Source organism: Leptidea sinapis, chromosome 32 (genome assembly GCF_905404315.1).
Source record: "Leptidea sinapis chromosome 32, ilLepSina1.1, whole genome shotgun sequence".
NCBI classification, from domain to species: Eukaryota; Metazoa; Arthropoda; class Insecta; order Lepidoptera; family Pieridae; genus Leptidea; species Leptidea sinapis.
Window position 1 is genome coordinate 11,822,210 of NC_066296.1, and position 22,561 is coordinate 11,844,770.

Genomic DNA, 22,561 nt, shown 5'->3' on the forward strand with positions numbered 1-22,561 from the left:
TGGGATATTATTCAAAAAAGTACTTAATACCTTTCCAATATGTCTATTGGGACAGTAATCCATACTAAATAAATTATCTACTAAGGTAAGTATTCAGAAACTGCCACAAAGGTTTAATTCGATGCGTCTATTCCATGAAAATATACCAATAAAAATTAGCTTACCATTACAAGCTGCTCCGTAAGAGCGATTTGACGCAACTGATGTGTTGGTGGACATTGATACGCTTGAGTCCATGTCTTGAATCTAAACGAGAAATTGTTCATTATTAAAACTGAAACATCAAAGAAGGTACTTTGTGAGTTAAACATATACACTGTGATAAACCCTGTACGATTGACTCGGACATGAAGTTGAATGCGGAGACACCAATTAAAATAAAATCAAAACTCCTTAGATTAAATGCTACAGTTAAAAAAAAACATTTTACTAAATGGTTTAAAAAATCTTGAGAACCCCTGAAATTTTATATTTATATTTAATAATTTAAAATTTAAATTGTTTGTCGCGCCCCGCCCGTAACTCGCGCGCCCTTCGCAGATAGCATGAATGAAATGGGTGGGCGGGAAAAATGTAAATGGCCGCAGGCTAGGTAGGTTTCATGCAGTAGTGAGTGTAATATTTATTTTTATTTATTTATTTACAAGGCATGTTATATTAAAAATATCTATATGCACTTCTTCTCAATATAAACTTTAACTGTGATAAATTTCCTGTTCATCGGCTTGCACATTTTTTTTAAAAGGGATACAACGTTTTTGCTTTACGTATTAGTATAGATTTGCTTGAAGTAGGCTACGTTTTGCTCTCTCACTTCTTTTGATATTTAACATACAATACTAGATTTTTTCCCCGACGCAACACAGCAACGTTTTTTAATTATTTTACACGACAAAGAATAAATACAACACTGAAGTAATCTAATCTATTACATGTTTTATAAATGTCATTACTTGTAGCAACGATCTGGGGTGGGTTAAACCCTTTCATAAAATAAGACGAGATAAGCTGCAGTGGCTTTTTTTATTCGTTATAAAAGTTTTATCACTACAGTCACTATTTTTTAAAAGTTATTAACAAAACGATTCACTTCCCGCTAAGAAAGCAGTTTAGGTTGAAATACTACCACCTCATGGTACGGATGAATGAACGAACTAAAACAGTTAGTGATTCAATTTCCTACTTAATTTGACTTCAACCTAAATTCGATAGCTCAAATGACGTCGTGGGGTAATATAGAAAAGCAGTTTATTCAAGGTCGTCAATTGAATCGCAATAACAGTTCATAGTAGGCCCTCTGGCTGTACGTTTGAGTGTATCTGTTGCATTACTATGAATAGATATAGAGAGCAATCCAAAGTGTTGAAACGTCTATTCTTTGACCTTAATCCATAGATATTTATTGATTTTAGTACGTAGGTAAATCACCATTATAACACTTACATTGCAACTTGCAGCTACTGTAGATTTGGCTTTCCTCTTCTTCTCTTCTTTGTAAGTCAATATACTCTGAAAAATCATTACTATTGTGAACTAACATGTACACTTACAAAATTAATAATTAAAATTATACAAATATAATACATTTATATACACGCGCTACATTTTTTACATACACTTATACTTTCAAATTCTGCCTGAATGAAGTCCGGGCGAGCGATTAGTGAAAAACATCATTATAATTTGCGGTCCTATGACGTAAGGTCTGGGCATTCAAATTTGAAGGGTTTTTTATAGAATTAGGGTTTGAATAGTCAATGCACCATGGTTTACAAAATGAACTGAGATCCACGAATATCTTAAAATACCGACTGTTAAATCAGCGATCGGGCGGTACCGGGCGAAACACAAAGACCGTCCTGAACAGCGTTCTAATGTACTTATTACAGAGATATATGGAGGAGGCGCAGCATTGGCCGCTCCACTCTTACGTCATACTTCCCTTCAACAAATCCGCTATGGTCTTGGTGACCGATTGCAGAACAATCAATTCCAGAGAACTGTGACCGTGTTTATATAATCCAAAATAAGTATAGGTACATTTTGAATAACCTTAAATATTTTAAATGTAAAAAAAATATATTTAATTTTTTTCCTACTACAAAAAATAGTTTACCTACTGTTTAATAGGCCTACTATAATCATATTATGCGTAATAAATACATCCAGTGAGCCAATTACTGCTCCCGCTGTTTCCAGTTGTACCGGTTCGCTCGGTAGCGTATGTAGCGACGAGACGTGAATGTTAGCCAACAGAATAAAGGAATTTGACCCATTGTATTTATGACACATAATATATATATATATATATATATTATGTGTATATATATATATATATATATATATTATATGTATATATATATATATATATATATATATACTACTATACTATAAAATGGTTTTAGTTTAAAAAGTTTATACTAAGTATATTATTAAACCAATTAACCAAAATTATGAAGATGAATGATTATTAATTTTAAGCAAATGAGACATTGCATTTTTGAAGTTATGCTTCTTTAGGCGCGTTATGAAAAAAATATGAGAGCGAAATTTTAAGATGCGCGCGCATCATCGTAACACAAAAGTAACAGGTTGAAGTTGGTTCCTAAAATTTTCTGACGTTTGCGACAATCGTTTTTTTTTTCATTTCTCATACTCGGAAAGTAATGTTGTTTTGATCTGATTATTGGGTGGAAAATGCTGCTTCCCTCCATAGAGAGGGATAAACTCATACAAATTACTTCCCACCTAAGGGCCGGAATGAACTTTAAAAATAGAACTGCTGTCAGCTGTCAAGAGTTTTACGTAAAAAAACGAATTAAAAAAATTCTGCGTCCATGTGACTTTCTAAACAGCCAGTGTGAACTTAGCGCAAACTTCTTTGAGCGGAATAAGCCGCAACAATTACGCGGTGAGTTCCATATTTAAAATTCAAAAAGTTGACATAAATTGTCCTAATATGACAAATTAATTTTAAATAGATACTACTAATATTATTACATATTATACACATAACAACTAGTTTCGTTTTCCTCATATTCGAAATGAAAAGTACAGTACAGTGTTTACCTCGAGCCCGTGCTGAACAAACATACAAAACTGGTAGTATATTATGCACTAGCTGATTCAGTCTTAAGCTATGGTCTAAATATTTACGGTAAAACGTTTAAGACTTACTTAAACGAGATTGAAAAAAATCAAATTAGACTATTAAAACTAATAAGTGGAAGCAAGGAAAAGGAAAAATACGGAAAAAATTATGACAATATATTTAAAGACTTAAAAATACTGCCAGTAACTAACAAAGTAAACTATTTAATAGCAAAAGAAAATTATTACTCAAATAGATTTAAAAACCCTGTTAATCTGAGGCACAATTTGAGAAAAAATATCAGGAATATATATATAATACCAAAAACATGTAACTACTATGGGGAAAGATCAAGGCAATATGTTGTGCCAAATATTTTTAATAGTATAGAATGGTTAAGAGAGGATAAAAAAGACTGTAAAGTAGTACTTGAGAAAAAATTAAAAGAGCACTTTCTTAACGTCTCCACATAAGCCTTAATATTTAAAGTAGTATAGTTTAGTTATATGTATACAGGTAAGATTTTAATATGTTTTTAGGAATATTATGAATTGGTAACTAAGTAATGATATATGTGTAATGTTATATGTGTATTAGTAATAGTGTATATAACGAACAAATTAGGTATAATTTATTATAGATGCACAATAGTATAATATTGTCTAAGAGTGTAAACTCGCCAACAAACTGTTGCAACAGTTTGGCGAGATGTAAAATTTAAGTACCAACTGTGCATATATTTATGATTAAATAAATTTATAAAAAAAAAACACGGGTAAAAGAATCAATTCCTACTCGGCCTAGCCCAGTTTAAATACCTCGGGAATTGATTCTTTCGACCCTCGGTTAACAATCTACTATTGTTTCTTCGTCCATTATTAGGACAGGCAAAGGGTTCAAGCCCATACAGCCGTATTCGTTATTTAATAATTAATTGTCAAGGCCATCTTTGAAAGATTTTTATAAAATTGTCCTTTCTACAAACGTAGAATAGCAGGGGGAATAAATAATTTTATGGATTTTTGCTTTCTTGCGTGCATACATAAGTAGGTACACACACACTTTTTTAAGTATCTTTGGTGAAGGCGTTTAAGTTTGTATGTTCTGCGTGGAATAGCGGAATGGTATCAACCCCACCGTCGCAGTCCGTCAACCTGTGACTGAACAATGGAACGTTTTACGCATAAACTTAGTATACTAGCGTAATAGACAACGCACACTCCTCATTACGGCGGGACTAAATTTAAAATTTTCATTATTTTTTGGAGTTTATGCCCTGGTATCTAGACCTTAAGGTCAAGTCTTGAGTATGTTTATTCGGTTTATTATAATTTCCCAACTGTATTTTTGATTAATTTATATAGAGGCACGTAATAGGATCTATTTTTTATCACTCAGGCGGCGGGAGGGATCTTGCACTGTCAGTTGATTTTGCACTATTTCACTGACAAGAATCAATCTGTCAAACGAAAAGCACTCACATAAAAGGCATAAAGTTTTGGCACTCACATAAAAAGCACTCGCATAAAAGGCATAAGGCATTTTGTCCTGTACTTTCTCCGGGGCGTAAAAAGAATAGGGGAGTCCCAGGCCCATGGGTGTCGTAAGAGGCGACTAAGGGCTTTTTAGAAGTGGGAGAGTCACGCTGCCGTCTTATGACGTCAGCACAATCGGGCCAGACTCGTCCGGGTTAATTACCACACTCGCACAGAATACCGGCGTGAAGTAGCGGCCTAGTGCCGCTATGTTTCGCATAGGTTAGTGTCGAGGACCGGAGGCCATCCCTTCCCGCGCCCCCCCACACAAATTATGAGAGCGGTCCGTAAAAAGATATTACCCCAGGAGGGTACCAGCTCTACCAGAGCCGGAGAATCCCTCCCCGAGCACTCTCGCTCGGGCCGCCCTTCGTATTCTGGGGTGGGCACAGAACCGCGCATGACCGAGGACAAACGAGGCAGTAACACCACGGCACCCCGCTCCACGCTCAACGTGGACTTTTGCAATATCAGGGGAATTCACTCCAATTTGATCGCCGTCCACCACCACCTTGAGACGGCGCAGCCGGCCTTGTGTTTCCTTACGGAGACGCAGATATCTCGACCTAGCGATACGTCATATTTAACGTACCCCGGGTACAAAATTGAGCACAACTTTTTGCCTCATGCCGGGGTATGTGTGTACGTTAGGGAGGATATCTGCTGTCGCCGTCTCGGCAATTTTGAGGGTAGGGACCTGTCTACTCTCTGGCTCCGCGTAGATTTAGACGACCGCGTCCGTATCTATGCGTGTGTCTACAGGTCCCATAGTGGTAACGCAGAAACCGATCATCTCATGGGCTGCGTTCAAGCAGCAATTGACGTCGTGCTTGCACAGATCCCCTCAGCTGAAATCGTGGTCTTGGGTGATTTCAACGGGCACAATGCCGAATGGCTTGGATCACGTACCACAGACTACGCAGGGCGATCTGTGCATAATTTTGCATTGGCGTATGGTCTGTCCCAATTGGTTGAGTCGCCAACGCGGCTCCCGGATGTGGATAGCCACATGCCGTCCTTATTAGATCTTCTGCTGACTACACATCCCGATGGTTACCAGGTCTTTGTCAACGCCCCTCTCGGAACGTCCGACCATTGCCTGGTCAGGAGTGTAGTGCCTATCCGACGCCAACGTCGCAGACCACCAGCGACCCGCAGCGTTTGGCACTACAAGTCAGCAGATTGGGATAGGATGCGTTCCTTTTTTGCATCCTACCCTTGGGGCAAGGTTTGTTTCCCTTCGGATGATCCTAGTGCCTGCGCCATTGCAGTAGGCGATGTGATACTGCAGGGCATGGATATTTTTATACCAAGCTCTGTAGTACCGATCGGTGGCAGATCACAGCCCTGGTTCGATGCGTCAGTTAAAGCAGCATCTGACTGCAAAAAACAGGCGTATCGAACTTGGGTTGCGGCGCTGGGCACAAAGGATCCGAACTGCAAAGTTCTTAAGAGGAAATATAACCGTGCCTCCAGATTTTTTAAGCGGCAAATCGCCCGTGCGAAGTCTAAGCACGTCGTCAAAATCGGCGAGCAGCTTTCCAGTTACCCGACCGGAACACGCAAGTTCTGGTCGTTGTCGAAAGCTGCTCTTGGTAACTTCAACCAGCCGTCCTTGCCGCCGTTGCACATGAGGAATGACACCCTGGCCCATACGGCAAAAGAGAAAGCCGAGCTCCTGTGCGCTCTTTTCGCCTCCAACTCGACTCTTGACGACAACGGAAAAACACGGCCGACCATTCCGCGGTGTCAGAGCTATGCCTGAAGTACAGTTCAGACAGAAAACTGTTAGGCGAGCTCTGTTTTCGTTGGACGTCAGGAAGTCGAGCGGGCCGGATGGCATTTCTCCAATCGTGCTTAGAACGTGTGCCCCTGAGTTGACGCCGGTGCTAACGCGTTTATTCCGGCACTCTTATTCCAAAGGCGTAGTCCCTGACTCATGGAAGTCAGCCCTTGTCCATCCGATCCAAAAAAAGGAGACAGTTCGGATCCGGCGAACTACAGGCCTATTGCTATCACCTCCCTGCTCTCCAAAATCATGGAGAGCATAATTAGCCACCAGCTTTTAGTATACCTAGAGGGTCACCAGTTGATCAACGACCGACAGTACGGCTTTCGCCATGGACGGTCGGCAGGTGATCTTCTGGTATACCTAACACATAGATGGGCGTCGGCTATTGAAAGCAAGGGGGAAGGCCTGGCAGTTAGCCTGGATATAGCGAAGGCCTTTGATCGTGTATGGCACAAGGCGCTCCTCTCAAAACTTCCATCATTTGGGCTTCCCGAGAGCTTGTGCAAGTGGACCTCCAGCTTCCTCACTGGGCGTAGCATACAGGTCGTTGTCGACGGATATTGCTCGAACCCGAAGCCCGTGAATGCTGGAGTGCCCCAAGGCTGTGTGCTATCTCCTACGCTGTTTCTTCTGCATATCAATGATATGTTGGACACCTCCAACATGCATTGGTATGCAGATGACAGCACTGGTGATGCCGTATACACGGGCCATGCAGGTCTCTCTCGGGAAATCGTCGACCAGTGCCGGGAGAAACTTGTGTCTTCTATCGAGTCCTCTCTCGAGAAGGTCGCGGAATGGGGTAAATTGAACCTTGTCCAATTTAACCCCCAGAAGACTCAAGTTTGCGAGTTTACCACTAAAAAAACCCCATTTGTCGTATCACCGCTCTTCGAGAACACTTCTCTTAAAGCCGCGCCTAGTATCGGAATACTGGGTCTCGAAATCTCGAGCGATTGCCAATTCCGTGGCCATCTGGAGGGCAAAGCCAAATTGGCTTCGAAGAAGCTGGGCGTCATCAATAGAGCACGGCAATACTTCAAGCCGGCCCACATTCTAGCGCTCTACAAAGCGCAGGTCCGGCCACACATGGAGTATTGCTGTCATCTCTGGTCTGGTGCACCCCAGTATCTGCTCGATCCATTTGACCGCGTGCAACGTAGAGCAGCTCGAATTGTCGGGGACTCAGTGCTCTGTGAACGGCTGGATCACTTGGCGTTGCGTAGAGACGTCGCTTCATTGTGTGTCTTCTACCGCATTTATCACGGGGAGTGTTCCGAAGAGCTGTTTAACCTGATTCCTGCCGCCGAATTTCACCATCGCACGACACGCCACAAGTTAGGATATCATCCCCACCATCTGGATGTGTGGCGGTCCTCCACAGTGCGGTTTTCAAGAAGCTTTCTCCCTCGTACTACAAAGCTGTGGAATGAGCTTCCTTGTGCGGTGTTTCGGGGACGATACGACATGGGTACCTTCAAAAAAAGCGCGTACACCTTCCTTAAAGGCCGGCAACGCTCTTGTGATTCCTCTGGTGTTGCAAGAGAATGTGGGCGGCGGTGATCACTTAACACCAGGTGACCCGTACGCTCGTTTGTCCTCCTATTCCATAAAAAAAAAAAAAAATAAAGGCATAAAAGGCATTTATTTTCTCAATATTGATTCCTTTAGAATTCTTTTTGATGTCATTTCTTATGCTATTAGATACTACTCCCGCTTCGGAAACCAATGGCGCTCTGAGAGAGAAGAAGCGGCGCAAGAAACTCTCCCAGAATTCTTTTTTTTGCGCTCTTTTCAATAAAAATATACAATATTGTACAGTCATTTCTATCGCTGTAAAATAATCACAATCTAGTCCCATATAAATATGAAATGTTCGATATCAACAACAGAATGATTGCAGAAGGTGCAGCAGCTGAGTAGCTCGTTGAGAGTAGTGCGCCAGGTGTGCCGGGTGTGTGCTTGATTGACAGATATGTTAGCGAGTTAGTGAAGTGTGTAGTATTTAGATTTTGGTCGATCCCTTTGACAAATATTTTATTTTCTAACACATATATTTTATAAATTAATATAATCTAAAGAAAATAGAGTGATTACTGCGTATATTAAATGTAATACAAAATATTGTACGAATACAAGAGCAGTATAGATCAGTATTTACCTGTGAAATGTTTCTTTATTTGGAATGTTGCTTAATTACGATAAAAACACTAAAATCCAAATGCGGTCCAATTTGACTGGAGACTATTGGACACTAAATTATTCAAAAAAGGTTTCATGGCCCCTCTATTCCCTCTCTTTCTCGCACTTAGATTTTTGTGTAAGGATAGTTATCTCACTTTCACACAGGGTCCGTCTATTACGCTAGTGAACTAAGTTTATGGTTTTATAACAACCCTAGCACCATAGCGTACAATTTGCACATTTACATTGCTCACTTGATGAGCACAATTTAACTTACTTCTATATCGTAGTCTGCCGGTAGATGTTTTCCCGGCTTCATGTCCACTCCCAGCACGGGGCAACAGCTGTCCATCACCATGTAAGCCCAACGTTTGACTCGGGACGAGGTGCAATCAGGAGTTTTGTCTAATGAGTTATGGTGCTGTGAAAAATAAACAATCTTTATACTTTAAGAACAACCTTAGTAACTCTTTTAAGCATACGAGTACAAATATTTGCCATAATTAAGGCTGCATTTCGGTCAGCGCTGACATCGGTCAAACGTAGATATAACAACTCAGCGTTCAGTAAGACGCTGACTGAGCGAGCGACCGCACGCGCGTGTAACAACGTCATCAAAATCGTAAAGAAATATACGTGTTCTGGCAATTTCGAGTATATTGTATCAATTAGGCGATATCTGTATCTCTATAATAACTGGGTAAACGTGATATCTTCTCCGACTTTTATTCCGTAATTGTTTGCTTAAGTAGTATGCGCATATTAAAGAGGTTTAATAAAAAAAAATAACAAAAAAACAACCGACTTCAAAAACACTATTATTCCAAAACAATAGATATAATATGCACTAAAAAGTATGAAAATAATTGCGTATTTTTATACAATCTCATTAATTAATCTAATTCTAGTAACGGTTATTGTTATTTTAGGAATCGATTAATCGAGTTCCCTTACTTTGTCATGGATCCCATAACCAGAACCCAACCAAATTGTCACCAAACTACCTTTGAAGTCTTCGTAGATCTTCTTTCCAATAAAAAAGAATCATTGAAATCGGTTTGCACGATATTGAGTTATTCGTAAATTTGTCGTCCACATATAATTACAAATTTAAGACATTTGTTATCTCAAAACTTTCGACTTGGTGAACCGTGAAAAACATACCGTCGAATTGAGAACCTCCTCCTTTTTTGAAGTCGGTTAAAAATAGATTTATTTTGTTTCCCAATTACACGCATAATCAAGTTTACTGTCAGCTTAGCACTAAACACAATGACTTAATATAATTATTATAAATTATAATATGACTTAATATAATAAATATAAACATACTAATTATTAGTTATTCTCAACTGATATTATTTTAAGAAAAGGTATGTATTTGTGTAAACATGTTATTGCCATTTCTGTTTTTTTATTTCTTTCGTCACGTACTTTTGAAAAGGAGGCACATAATAAGTATGAATAGATTTTCCTAAATAAGCTTAAATTGAAAATGGTTCAAGTGGGTTGTTCTGTGAAAACTATTATTAGAGTTGTATTAAGGCAGTTTCATTTTTGATGGCTGATTTTCCTCTGTGTAAATAAATAAAGTTTCCACTTACCTCACACCCTATGTTCAGTGTGTACCGAAACAAGTCATTTCTAAGGTATGTCAAGGCCAGTGATTCCTTCGGGAACCCCTCGTCAGGTTGGGACTTTATTTGATTTATGAGGCTGAATAATAAATAGTGTAGATTGTAGATCCGAAACAGAGTTTCATCTTCCCCTGAAATTGAACAACGACAATAAATTCAAATATCTTTATACAAAATAGGATATGATATCGCTTATTGAAAGTGAAAAACTGCCACCCTTTAGAAAAAGTATGCCTCAGACCTGGGTTACATCTTGGGTTACATTATTGGACTTTAAGTAGGGATCCCAATTTTTTTTGAAAATGTAATGTACCCTATAACACTCGGGCATAATGTAGCTTCCCAACAGTTAAAGAATTATTCAAATCGGTTCAGTAGTTACGGAGCCTATTCAATACAAACAAACAATCAAATCTTTCCTCTTTATACTATTAGTATAGAAGTATAGATATGGTTACAATGTAATATCGAACAATAAAACTTATTATTTAATAGCCTGAGGGCGGTCCCATCTGTGGTAGCATTACGAAAGTCTTTTATGTTATAGTAAACTTTTCCACACAAATGTTTTTAACAATTCTTTTGAATTTCGTAATACATTTGTTTTGAACATTATCTAGGATCTTCTTGTAAAAGCATATACATCGCCCCACAATAGTACACCTTAGTAGATAATATATGTGAGGTTATATTTCTGCAACTTGACGCCTACTGAGCGCCAATTTTGTGTGGAAGTACCCTGGGTTGTTCGCCGTTATTTAAGCCCAGTGCGAGTGATCAACTTCACACACAACCTTTATATATCTCCGCTGGTGTGTGTAGGTTTCCTCATGGTGTTTGGCTTACCTTAAGAGGGTCGAATAAACTGACACGTGCATTCGAAAAAACGAAATCATATTGGTAAGAGGTGCGCAGGGATCTAAACCCGCGCGGCGCCTCTCGAATGAGAGCCAACGGCACTAGTCTGCGAATCTGAGTACACTATCAACAACCCCATTTAAAATATTAACAGACTATATTTCACACATACTGTTGTCTCTAAAAAAAATTTGCATGTAAAAATTGTTTAACGAAATTATTAAATTTGTTTGTCAATTGTTAAAGTAATTATTTTGAAATGTATTTGATAGTGGTGACTTATAGTGTATTATTGTATTATTATTATTGAATATTTAAAACGTCCCTTAAATATTTACTTCCAATTAATTAAACAAAACCTTTCCAATTTTTTTGTTAGTTTTTGCAATCTCTGTTTCATTTGAACATTTAGCATATGGTTAAGAATTGTTCAGCTGTCTTGAGGGATCAGTCAATTTAGCAACTTGTACCCTTTATTTATGTAATTCCTTATAAGTCCCTAGGAGTGTTTGTATGCACTTTATGACTACTATTCATCATAATATTATACTACTCATTAAGTCAATAGCTCATCTTCATCATCTCAGCCGCACGACGTCCACTGCTGGACAAAGGCCTCCCCCAACGATCGCCATGACGATTGGTCCTACGCTGTCCTCATCTTACCTATTCCGGCGATCTCGACCAGATCGTCGGTCCATCTTGAGATGGAGGCCTAATAACACTAAGTTTTCCTTTACGTGGTCGCCATTCGAGGACTTTACTGCCCCAACGGCCACCTGTCCGTCGAGCTATGTGCCCTGTCCACTGCCTCTTCAGTTTCACAACCACCTGGGCTATGTCGCTGGAATGATGATGATGAAGGGCATAGCTAATAAGTTTAGATTATTGTCCAGTATGTTCCTTTACAACTTCACCAAATTATCGAACTTGAGAATGTGGGAATATTAAACATACCTGCTCTACGACACATCTCACCAATGAAGCTCTGGACAGCGTCAACTTTCTCCGGCATTGTAAATATTGGTGGCAACATCTGCTCGTCGCGGTCTCTAGGTTTCAGGTAATCAATTATGTTGGCCAGCACTTGAAGATAATTTGTCCGGCGTTCAGTTTCATCTGGCATGTTCAGGCTGAACTCTTGACATCCTTCCTTTACTTTTGACGCATAGCCCAACGGAATTGAGCCTGTTTGGTTAAATGTTAGGTTTATATAAGTCAACTTTTTTCAAAGTAAAAGTGAAATAAACTATTCAATTAGGCTAAAAGGTAGTAGTCCAATTAAAGTGCCGCACTATGCCGAACTGTGCTGATGCTTAATTGGAACATGAATTAATTTTAAAATGCACCAGCAGAGTGCGTGTGTACTAAGTTCAGAGTTGAAAAAAAAAGAGTTAGCAATCTAATAAGAAAATAAGATGTTGTCTTATTCATTTTGATAAATATGTTCATTTCCACGAAAACTTTTATGATGTCTGCTTCATTGAATGATTCGATCAAGCCATTGCAATGTTGACAAAAGTATATATGTACCTGGTCAGTAAATTTGTGTATACTTTAGAATTCTAAAATGAAAATGTATTTATATTTTAAATGTGGTATATAAAATTAAATAGTCAATGTTAGTACCTTCATTAGTTTTAGTTTTATTTATTTAGAGCATTGGTAACAAGACCATCAGCAGTATTTTATTATATCTAAAAAACTACGACGAAACGAAAGCTTTAAATTTTTTTTAAACAATAAACAATATTACTACCGATAGTAAATTAAATTTGGATCAATGCCAACTTATAGAAAAAAAACACACGTTAATTTTCTGCCACAGAGTTGGTATCCTACATATTCTACGCATCACGCGAAAGCAGTACTTTTGCGAGTGCTCGATTGTGCGAAGCGTTGCTGTAGTTGTAACACTCAATGTTGAGCATAATGCCGCACAATGCCTGTAATTGGAAAACAGTCAAACTAAGCGCTTTTGAATCGTCACTACAAATATTTTTTTTAAATTACTGAATTTACCATATTATGTTCGTAAAAAGATGTGCTCGTGAGAAGAACATATTATTATAACAACCTCAACGGCCACTCTTTTCAATTAAATAGAGTATTTTACAATGGCTGTAATATACATAACAAATTAGTTTGTAAGGTGCTGCATCCAATATATGAATCGTGTTTAAAAAAATATAAATTATTTCATAAAAAGTAATACATAATTAATTGTTTAAATATAAGTTATCGTATATTGCATACTTCGTGTACATGACGCTAGTGTAATCACTACCACAAACACAAGTCACAATTAGTAATTGCATCCAACAAATACAATTATTTATTAACTATAATAGGTCGAACTGGAATTAAAAGAAAACAAGATTTCTTTCTTATATTATGATATATAGATAGGGCAGAGCAAACAATCCCGAAAAGCGCCCAAGACTTGGTTGGGAAGGCTCAGTGAAGCAATGCCTATTTGTTTAGCTCGGTAAAATATCCCAAAAAGCCCAAAGAAGAAAGCAAACAAAATATGAAACTACAATTACCAAGAACTTAACTGAATATCTTTATACCAACCAAACAAAAAAACACCGACAGATTTAAGAAAATAAGGGATGAGACGAGTAGGACGTTCAGCTGATGGTAATTGATACGCCCTGCCCATTACAATGCAGTGCTGCTCAAGATTCTAGAAAAACCCAAAAATCTTGAGCGGCACGACAACTGCGCTCGTCACTTTGAGATGACATAAGATGTAAAGACGTCTCATTCGCACAGTACTTTCTCTAGCTACGGGGCCTTTCAGACCGACACACACAGTAATGTCTACACATTACTGCCTAATGGCATTTCATGTAAGACAACAAATCTTGTTAGGGCGACATCTAGTGACTTTTATCAAACAACACTTAGCAAGTGACTTGATTACATTTTTATAATGAATCACTCACCTGGGTTTAAAAGTTCATGATACAAATCAATGATTCCATCATTTAAATTGAAACGGAGCATTGTAAATTCACCAATTATGTGTTCGCCATTCGTCAACTCGCAGATAGAATTTACATCTAGTACGTATATGTTAGCAGTTTGTGCACCTGAAAGTTTGATTTCATAATTATTTTTAATAATAATAATAAAACAACCAAGTAGCCAGGATTATCCATCAGCAACTTGCTCTTCGATACAATCTTGTGCATTTTGAAGTCCCGTATTATAAGTATACTCCGGAGCCAGTTCTGGTAAACAGCCGTGCTAAGCTCTACTGGGACCGATCTATCATCACGGACAGAACTATCATTTCTAATAAGCCTGATATTGTGTGGGTTAGAGCGTCGGGCATTTATTGCTGATATCACCGTTCCGTGTGATGATAGCCTTGTGAAAGCTGAAATAGACAAATTGTCGAAGTACCTAGACCTGGCACACGAGGTTACTGACATGTGGAATGTTGATTCAACAATAATTGTCCCAATAGTCGTTTCCGTAAGCGGTCTTATAGCAAAGAGCCTCGACTATCATCTCAAGAGGCTCTCACTTAATAATTGGAATAAGGGTCAGTTACAGAATGCAGCTGTTTTGTGAACGGCACGCATCGTGCGGAAGTTCCTCAGTCTGTCGCCCTAACGACCGGCGGAATTGTCGTGAACCAACGCCGCGGCCGGCGGGACTCCATTTTTTATATTTATATTTGTAACATTGTTTTTTAAAATATAGTATATATATAAATGTATAAAAAATATCTTTAAACGAGCAATTCTTGTATATATAATCTGAATCTCGGAAACGGCTCCAACGATTTTCATAAAATTAAGTATGCAGGGGATTTCGGGGGTGATAAATCGATCTAGCTAGGTTTCAATTTAAAAAAATGGTTTTATCCATGTTTGAATGAGAAACAGCTACAATAACATTAGAATACAAAGGTAAATTTCGCCACTATATACAAGACTATTATAGCTCAGATGGGACATTGGGTGATCCGGAAAGCAGAAGACCCCGGTTCGAATCCTGATGTCCTATTAGTTTTTTTTTGATCAAGTTTTGTACATTCTTAAAAATCCGAGCAAGGCTCGGTCGTCCGGATATTGTATAGAATAAGATGAAATTATAATAAAGAGTACAATATTAATAATATCATTTATTTAAGGCTATAGCCAATATAATGTCAGTAAAATCTTATTCTAGTATTAGTAACTTTAATTTTTTGAAACCAATGTCTATTCATTATATTTTCTAAACTATTCACTACATTTAAAACAATATTGGAACTTTTACTAATGCAAACCGCAATAGAAAAAATCTTTTTTCTAATTACTACATAAAAATCATTTACTTTATACAATGCAAACATTAAGGAAGGGATACAATAACGCGGCAGGTCATAAACATTCTAATTTTTTAATGAATATATCTATTATTATGCATGGATCATTTATACGTGTAGATACACTATGACAGCTGTGAAAACGTCGAAAAAAAATGTTTAGAACTAACATCTATTTAGAGCAATTCACGCACACTAACACAAAGTGTCATAAAAATTGCGAGTGTAGACGTAGTGTAGTGACGTTGCTTGTCACACACACAAAACTAATAGTCGTAGCCTGTTTTTATCGGTTATCTAACAGCAAGAGACTATCTAGACGTATAAATTATCTATATTGTGATACCTCTGGTATTCTGGCAGTGATCACTTGGCATACGGTGACCTATGACCACTATTCACGCAATAAATTCATTTCACTTTACTTAATTTGGCTTCTATTACATTATAGGTTTGAACATTAAGGACGCTATCCCAAGAAATCGCCAAAATAGCGCATAATTGGAAACATTTCTTGACGGTTCATATAAAGCTTATCTTTTTCCAAAAAATAATTATATATCTACTGAATATGTGAAAAACTTTCATTTTTTTATTTAATTTCTATTTATTATAGACAGTGCGAATAAAAATCACTTAAATACACCTAACTTTTACAGTTGGAGCCATTCAATCTAGATAAAAATTGTACGAATATGTATTAATTGTACACCAATACTTTATAACATGACATAGTTTTGGTGGTTTTGTAAAGAAAATTGTAGTATGTTTGTAATAAATTCAAAATATTTCTAATTCTGAATTAAAACTATGGCAACCTTGTGCGAGAGAGGTAATCTAGCTTCGCTCGATTCCTCAAGACCGTTGGCTCGGTCCCCAGCCTTAAATAACATTAATTTGATGCCGGAATTGAGACCGGTGTCAATTTACTATCAACATCGACAGCTAAGTATAATACTTGGAAAGGAATGTTATGCTAATTAAAATGCTTGTGTTTATTATTTTATCGCTTTTAGGAACAGGCCCCGCTTGTTTAAGGAAATGATATTGCAAACATTATCATTCAAATTCTCTACAGTCTACACTCTACACCAATGTTTGGACTGTTTTTCATATACGCATTTACGGCCGTTCCCAATATACTATCTACAGATAGAGATAAATTATTACTACCTTCTACTGTCAGTAGTTAGCTGTCAATAATCTGAAGCTGTCCCAATATACCCGATAAGTAATTCTTATCGCCTTATATTGGGACGCGTGAATTGCAATTTTCATACAAACTTCTATCGCTGGTAAGCAATAATAATAAGGTAAGGTAACGTCCTCCCATTGACGGACAGCGTATACGGATAAGGTAAGTTACGGCAATGATATTTAAAAGTATAGATAGGTTACGACAAAGACAACATTCGGTGTTTGAAAATGATACACTAACGCACACATGAATAATTTAACATTGCAATAGCACACTCATAACGATTACACGTCAAAGAAAGTAAATGCAATTATCGCAAACGAAAAAGAGATAACTCTAATTTGCTAATTGCTTCGCCTAAATTACGATTCATACATGAGTTCATTTAGTAAAAGTTATAAAGTAGTAAAACTGCATTGAAATTAGGTAGATAATGTGTCATTGATTTTATAAAAAAAAAATAATATTGATTATAATACATAGCCAAATTGATAATGTCGTACCTATTTCAAATTGTAAGCAATTCTGCGAACAACAAACGCGTGTGTACCGTTTTCGTATCGAGAGAGCGACTACGACCAAAGGAACCAATTGACTCCATTTAGGCGATTGATTTTCGACGCGCTAGTGACATATCTACCTTTTTTAATACTATAATATCATTGAGTTACTGTCGATAAGTTTAGTGGGACAGAATAGTCAACGATAGTTACGATTTTTTTCTGAAGTAGGCCACAACCGGAGATAAACTGAATATTGGGAACGGCCATTAGAGGTACTAATAAATTTTGACAAGCTCGTAGTTTATGCCACGTTAAGACATCATGAATCATTGTTTTTTACCTTTCAATTCAATTCAAATTCAAATGCAAAATATATTTATTTTTTCCCGCAATAAACATAGTATACACAGTTTAATAAAATCTATATTTAAACATTGTTTTAATTGTGAGAGACCGGTCCTTGAAATAGTTAACGAATACCTGTGCTACAAGTCACCGCCAAAAATAAATATATTATAATAAAACTTAATTAATTAAAGAAAACTTATTTAGATAAAGAAAGTAATTGGTGTTAGTGTGGTGGTTATGTGCAGGTGTGTGTGTGTGTGTGCGTAGTGACTTGGTGTATGTGTATGTGTGCGTAGGGACTTGGTGTATGTGTATGTGTGCGTAGGGACTTGGTGTGTTGTAGAAAATTTTGTTGTACTGTTTCACGACAGTAATAGGCGCCGTTGTGGTACGAATAATCTAGCCGGTATCCTGTGCAAAGAATGCAATAGTGCTGTGACCTAATTATATAGTTAGTAACTCAAAGGTTGTGGGAGATGTTTACCAAACCGCAATAGAATAGCATGGTCATCGACGTATAGAAAAACAAGGCGTACGTAAGAAGAAAATCTCTAACGGAGATGCAGCAAGATAGAAATAAAGATAGACTTTTTAATGAAAAATACAATATTGTACTGTCATTGCTATTGCTATAAAATAATCATAATCTAGTCCCAGGCTGTCCGATCACTTAGATATTCAACAGTGGAGTAGTAGGATTTACGACAGAGCCATGTTTAACATTTAAATATATTTATAGATAATGCCTGAAAAGTGGCTGGGACTTTTTGGTCCATCCCTACTAATATTGTGAATGTTAGTTTGCTTGTAACGCTTTTACGCCGGAGCTACTTAACCGATTTTATGAAATTTGGTACAGCGATAGAACACGTCAATGAGCTATAACTATACCAATAGTAGGTTCCCTTTGCCATAGCAATCTTCCTCGAAATAAGATTCATATAATATTATGTTGGGAACAGGAGCGAAACGGGAATAGGACATGAGATAATCTTTGATTCTGAACTTGCTTATAATTTTTTTAAAACCCATCTATGCGGACAAGTCGCGAGCATCAGCTTGTATTGAAAATATATATAGATATTCTTATATACATTTCTATTATCTTACTCAATAAGCATGGGTTATGTGCTCGTACAATCACTTGTACCTAAAATATAATAACTTTTTTTTAACTAACCTCCACTTATTGCATTAACTGTAACAAAATTTATAATATCCTTTCTCTCCCTCTGTTCTGCATCTTGTCTTTCTTTATTTTGTTGTTCAATGAACTCGAGGGGTATTCCTGTAGAGGTGTACTTTCTTGCAGTAATATTATTCTTTTGTTTTTCTTTTTCTGCTATATGTTTGTATTTTGTTTGGACGGATACAGGTTCCTCCTGTGAAATTTTTAGAAAAATCAAAAGCAGTCCTCACACTACAGAGAATTAATTTGAGCATGTTACTTCAATTTTTGATAGATTGAGTTCCATAGAAATATAAAACCCTGCTAACTATGTTTAGTTGTCACAATTTATATTACTTTCATTGAAATAATAAATGTCTATATTTGTTTTACACACACATATAACACTGCTTCACTCACATTCAATTGGTATAGGTTCCTACTTACCAAATAGCTCCGAACCGGAGGTCCTTTATCAGGGTGAGTGAGATGAGTTGATAATGTCTCAGCAAAGTTTTTTTAATTTCAATATATTTTCTTGAAATATTTTCAGTAAAATGTACTAAAATACACTTTTTCTAAAACTTCATTATTAGTTTTTGAATTATATATTAAAGGTTTGTATCAAACAGTGAAATAGTAGAAAGCTTCAAGTAATTACAGGCAGAGCAGCATCAAATACAACTGTGTGAAGACACAAAATGTGATGTCAGATCTAAATGATCTATAGGAACCCATTAAGTTTTCATATTATCATGATGCTGGACAAAGAGGCCTCCCCCAAAGATTTCCACAACAATGGATCCTGCGCTGCCCTAACTAAAGTCACCAACATACCCCAAATTATTGATATTGCAAACTGAAATGGCAGTGGGCAAGGCAGACAGTTCGACAGACGGATGGCCATTGGGGCAGTGGGCGGGAAGACACAGTGTTGGTAGGCCACCCACAAGATAGACCGACGATCTGGTCAAGATTGCAGGAATATGTCGGATGAGGGCAACGCAGAAGCTTTCATATACTAAATTATTTTTTATGAGAGAAAGTGATGAGCAAGATGTTCACCTGATGGAAAGTAGTACACCCTACCCATCACAATGCTGTGCTGCTCTAGTTACCCGGCAAACGTTGTTTTGCCATATAAAGTATAATTCATGCGATAGTTTTATATAGTACCTGTACATCATTTTGTTCTATTGTCAATAGTTTTGCAGCGCACGCAAAAATATGTTTTCGATTAAACACCTTGTGTTACAACATAGCAATTTTATTACGGATCCCTAATCTTGAAAAAAAAAACATAGCCTATCGCCTTCCTCGATAAATGGACTACCCAACACTGAAAGAATCATTCAAATCGGACCTGTAGTACCAGAGATTAGCGCGTTCAAACAAACAAACACTGCAGCTTTATAATATTAGTATAGATTAACCCAAAAAAGTTCTGAGTGTCATCACAATTACATTTGTCACTTAGATCAAGACATGTGTCAAGTCTATTTACACATTATCATTAATAATTTGCTGGCATTTTGTGCAATCCTCCAAATGATGGGAGATGATATTTACATACATACATACATACAGACTAGATGTGATAAAGTTATATCCCTAGAGATATATCTATATATATTATATAATGTAGCTCCTTAGTTAATGTAGTTGCAGTTTTAGAGTACATAAGAGTATATTTGTTCATTTCATGCCAGAATATAAAACATATCATTTTGCATTAATAAACATGATTGTTTTGGAACAATAGAATTAAAAAAAAATTATGCAAGAGAAGGAGAAATGATGGTACATCTGATGATGTTATGTATTATATTTAGAAAATTATTTTAATTAAATTTATTTAATTTTTTTTTATTAATTTAATAATGTTTCCGTTATCTAAATAAATAATTATTTGACTAGATTATGAATGCTCAAAAGCAGGTGAGAAAGAGGTGATCTAATTGAAACATAAAAAATACTAAATAATTATTATAATGTCCCAAATTTTAAAAAACATATATTTAAATAAATATATATGAAAAAAATATAAATCAATATATATGATAAAAATATAAAACAAAAATCTGTTAAACAGATCAAGAATAGACTGGACAAATATTTAGAAAATTCAAAGCACTTCCGCCAATGATATAGATGCATCAGCAAACACTGTTTAGTCTATTATAAATAATAATAAATCATAGTATATTCCAAGTAAGACCACTATCACATGCAATATTACTACGTTATGGTTTTAAGTTATAGGGATGTAACAAATTAAGATTATATAATCATATTGCATTTGTATAAGTATAATATTCCATTAAGTAGTATGCAGTAGCAAGGAACATTCTAAAACTACAGAAAATACACAAGATACAAAACAACTATATCACCCAGAAAATGAAAGAAATAGATGCTCTTGAGTATGTATTACATGGACATAGTCAGGTCATATTTCTAGCATTAACAGTAACAGTTGGAACTCTAGAAATTACACAAAAGCAGGGTCCTAAATGCAAAAGGAAAAAAAGGCAGACCAAGGAAATGTTGTTTAGATGACATCTTTGCAGTTGCTGGCAATGGATTTGTGCTGACCGGGGCAGGAATGCTTCCAAGAAATTGCAGGAGGCACACACAATTTAAGCTAACTGTTACAGTTTAAGAGATCCAGCCAACTGACAGACAGATGAAGTCTCATTAAGAAGGCTACCATTGGTAACCTATCAGGTGAGGAATCCTCAAAAAGTACAGTATCTGAATTTCTCATAGGTTCAGCTCTTCTGAATATATGACATGACACATACAATTGTCATAATATGCTCAGAAAAAGTACCAAAACTACATCATGGGTGCTGTATTGCTGTATTATTGGTGTTCTTGTTATAGGCAATAAAAATATTTTTCAATTGAATCCCCAATCTATACATTCAATTATTCAGAATATTTATTTTTCAATACCCTCTCTATATCTGAAAAATTTGTAGTTAAAAACAGCCTTCAACTTTTCATAATAGGAATAATAAGTATCTGACAAACAACTTTTTCAAGTTAAGGTAGGATATAATCACAATAAGTAAACAAAAATAAGTGGCTATAACATGAATAGTTGGCTTTTTAAATGTCACATTAGCCTTGGCAACATATCCTTTGTGAACTGGAAACAATAATGCCGCAGTCTAGACTCTGGGGGAGAATAAAGGCTGCGGCGATGTGTGATGATGAAGTGAGTTGCAACCTCAAATTAGTAAAATAATTTTTCATACCCTCCATGCAGGCCCCGCAGCTTCAGCAACTTCTTTTAAATTTTTGAAATCCTGGCCAGCTTTCCTTTGCTGCTCTTTAAAATCTAGCATATAATAGTAGAATGCATTTTTAACTGCTTTCTTAGGCATGTTTGAATATATAATAATTTGTGAATTCTTACTGGCAAAATTAGTTCCACTCAAAGTAGGGAATATATTAAAAAATATTATTTACTGTTTATTGTTCATGTTCAACAACTCAAGTCGACCGGTGAAAGCAGGTCAAAGACAAAAAGTAAAAACTAGAAATGAGGAACTTTTATCTATAGTTTAAATTATTATACTAGCTACTCTGTGACCTACAAACAAAGAGAATATAATAATAATAATAATAACTTTTATTTTTCACCAACAATCAAAATTACATTATAGCGAAAACTTAAAAATACAGGGGATACATAAGTTTTGGTTGTGGATCGCTGGTGCCTGTGGTAGGTAATAAAATACCTGTATTACTGGTCACCAGGATTCTTTTACACAGTGACTAAAAAGCTTGAAATTCCAAAGGATAGAGGTAAATGTGTGTGTGTGTGAGAGAGAGAGAGAGGGTGTATATGCAAACATGCGTACGATAGGGTGTTCTCGGTTTATAGGTGTGCTAACTACCCAAGACCTCCA

At 36.6% G+C, this 22,561-nt stretch overlaps 1 protein-coding gene across 1 annotated transcript in view; it reads right to left on the minus strand.

The window, feature by feature from the left end:
- The window catches only part of LOC126974283 (protein maelstrom homolog), a 29,152-nt gene extending 6,983 nt beyond the window's left edge, over positions 1-22,169 (minus strand). The window contains exons 1-8 of the mRNA XM_050821747.1: positions 21,905-22,169; positions 18,654-18,855; positions 14,049-14,195; positions 12,055-12,285; positions 10,207-10,370; positions 8,880-9,023; positions 1,444-1,509; positions 165-246 (exon numbers count right to left, since the gene is read on the minus strand). Of these exons, the coding sequence (XP_050677704.1) occupies positions 165-246; positions 1,444-1,509; positions 8,880-9,023; positions 10,207-10,370; positions 12,055-12,285; positions 14,049-14,195; positions 18,654-18,855; positions 21,905-22,033 (1,165 nt within the window). The 5' untranslated portion in view covers positions 22,034-22,169. The remainder of the gene's footprint in view (positions 1-164; positions 247-1,443; positions 1,510-8,879; positions 9,024-10,206; positions 10,371-12,054; positions 12,286-14,048; positions 14,196-18,653; positions 18,856-21,904) is intronic.
- Positions 22,170-22,561: the final 392 nt, after the last annotated feature.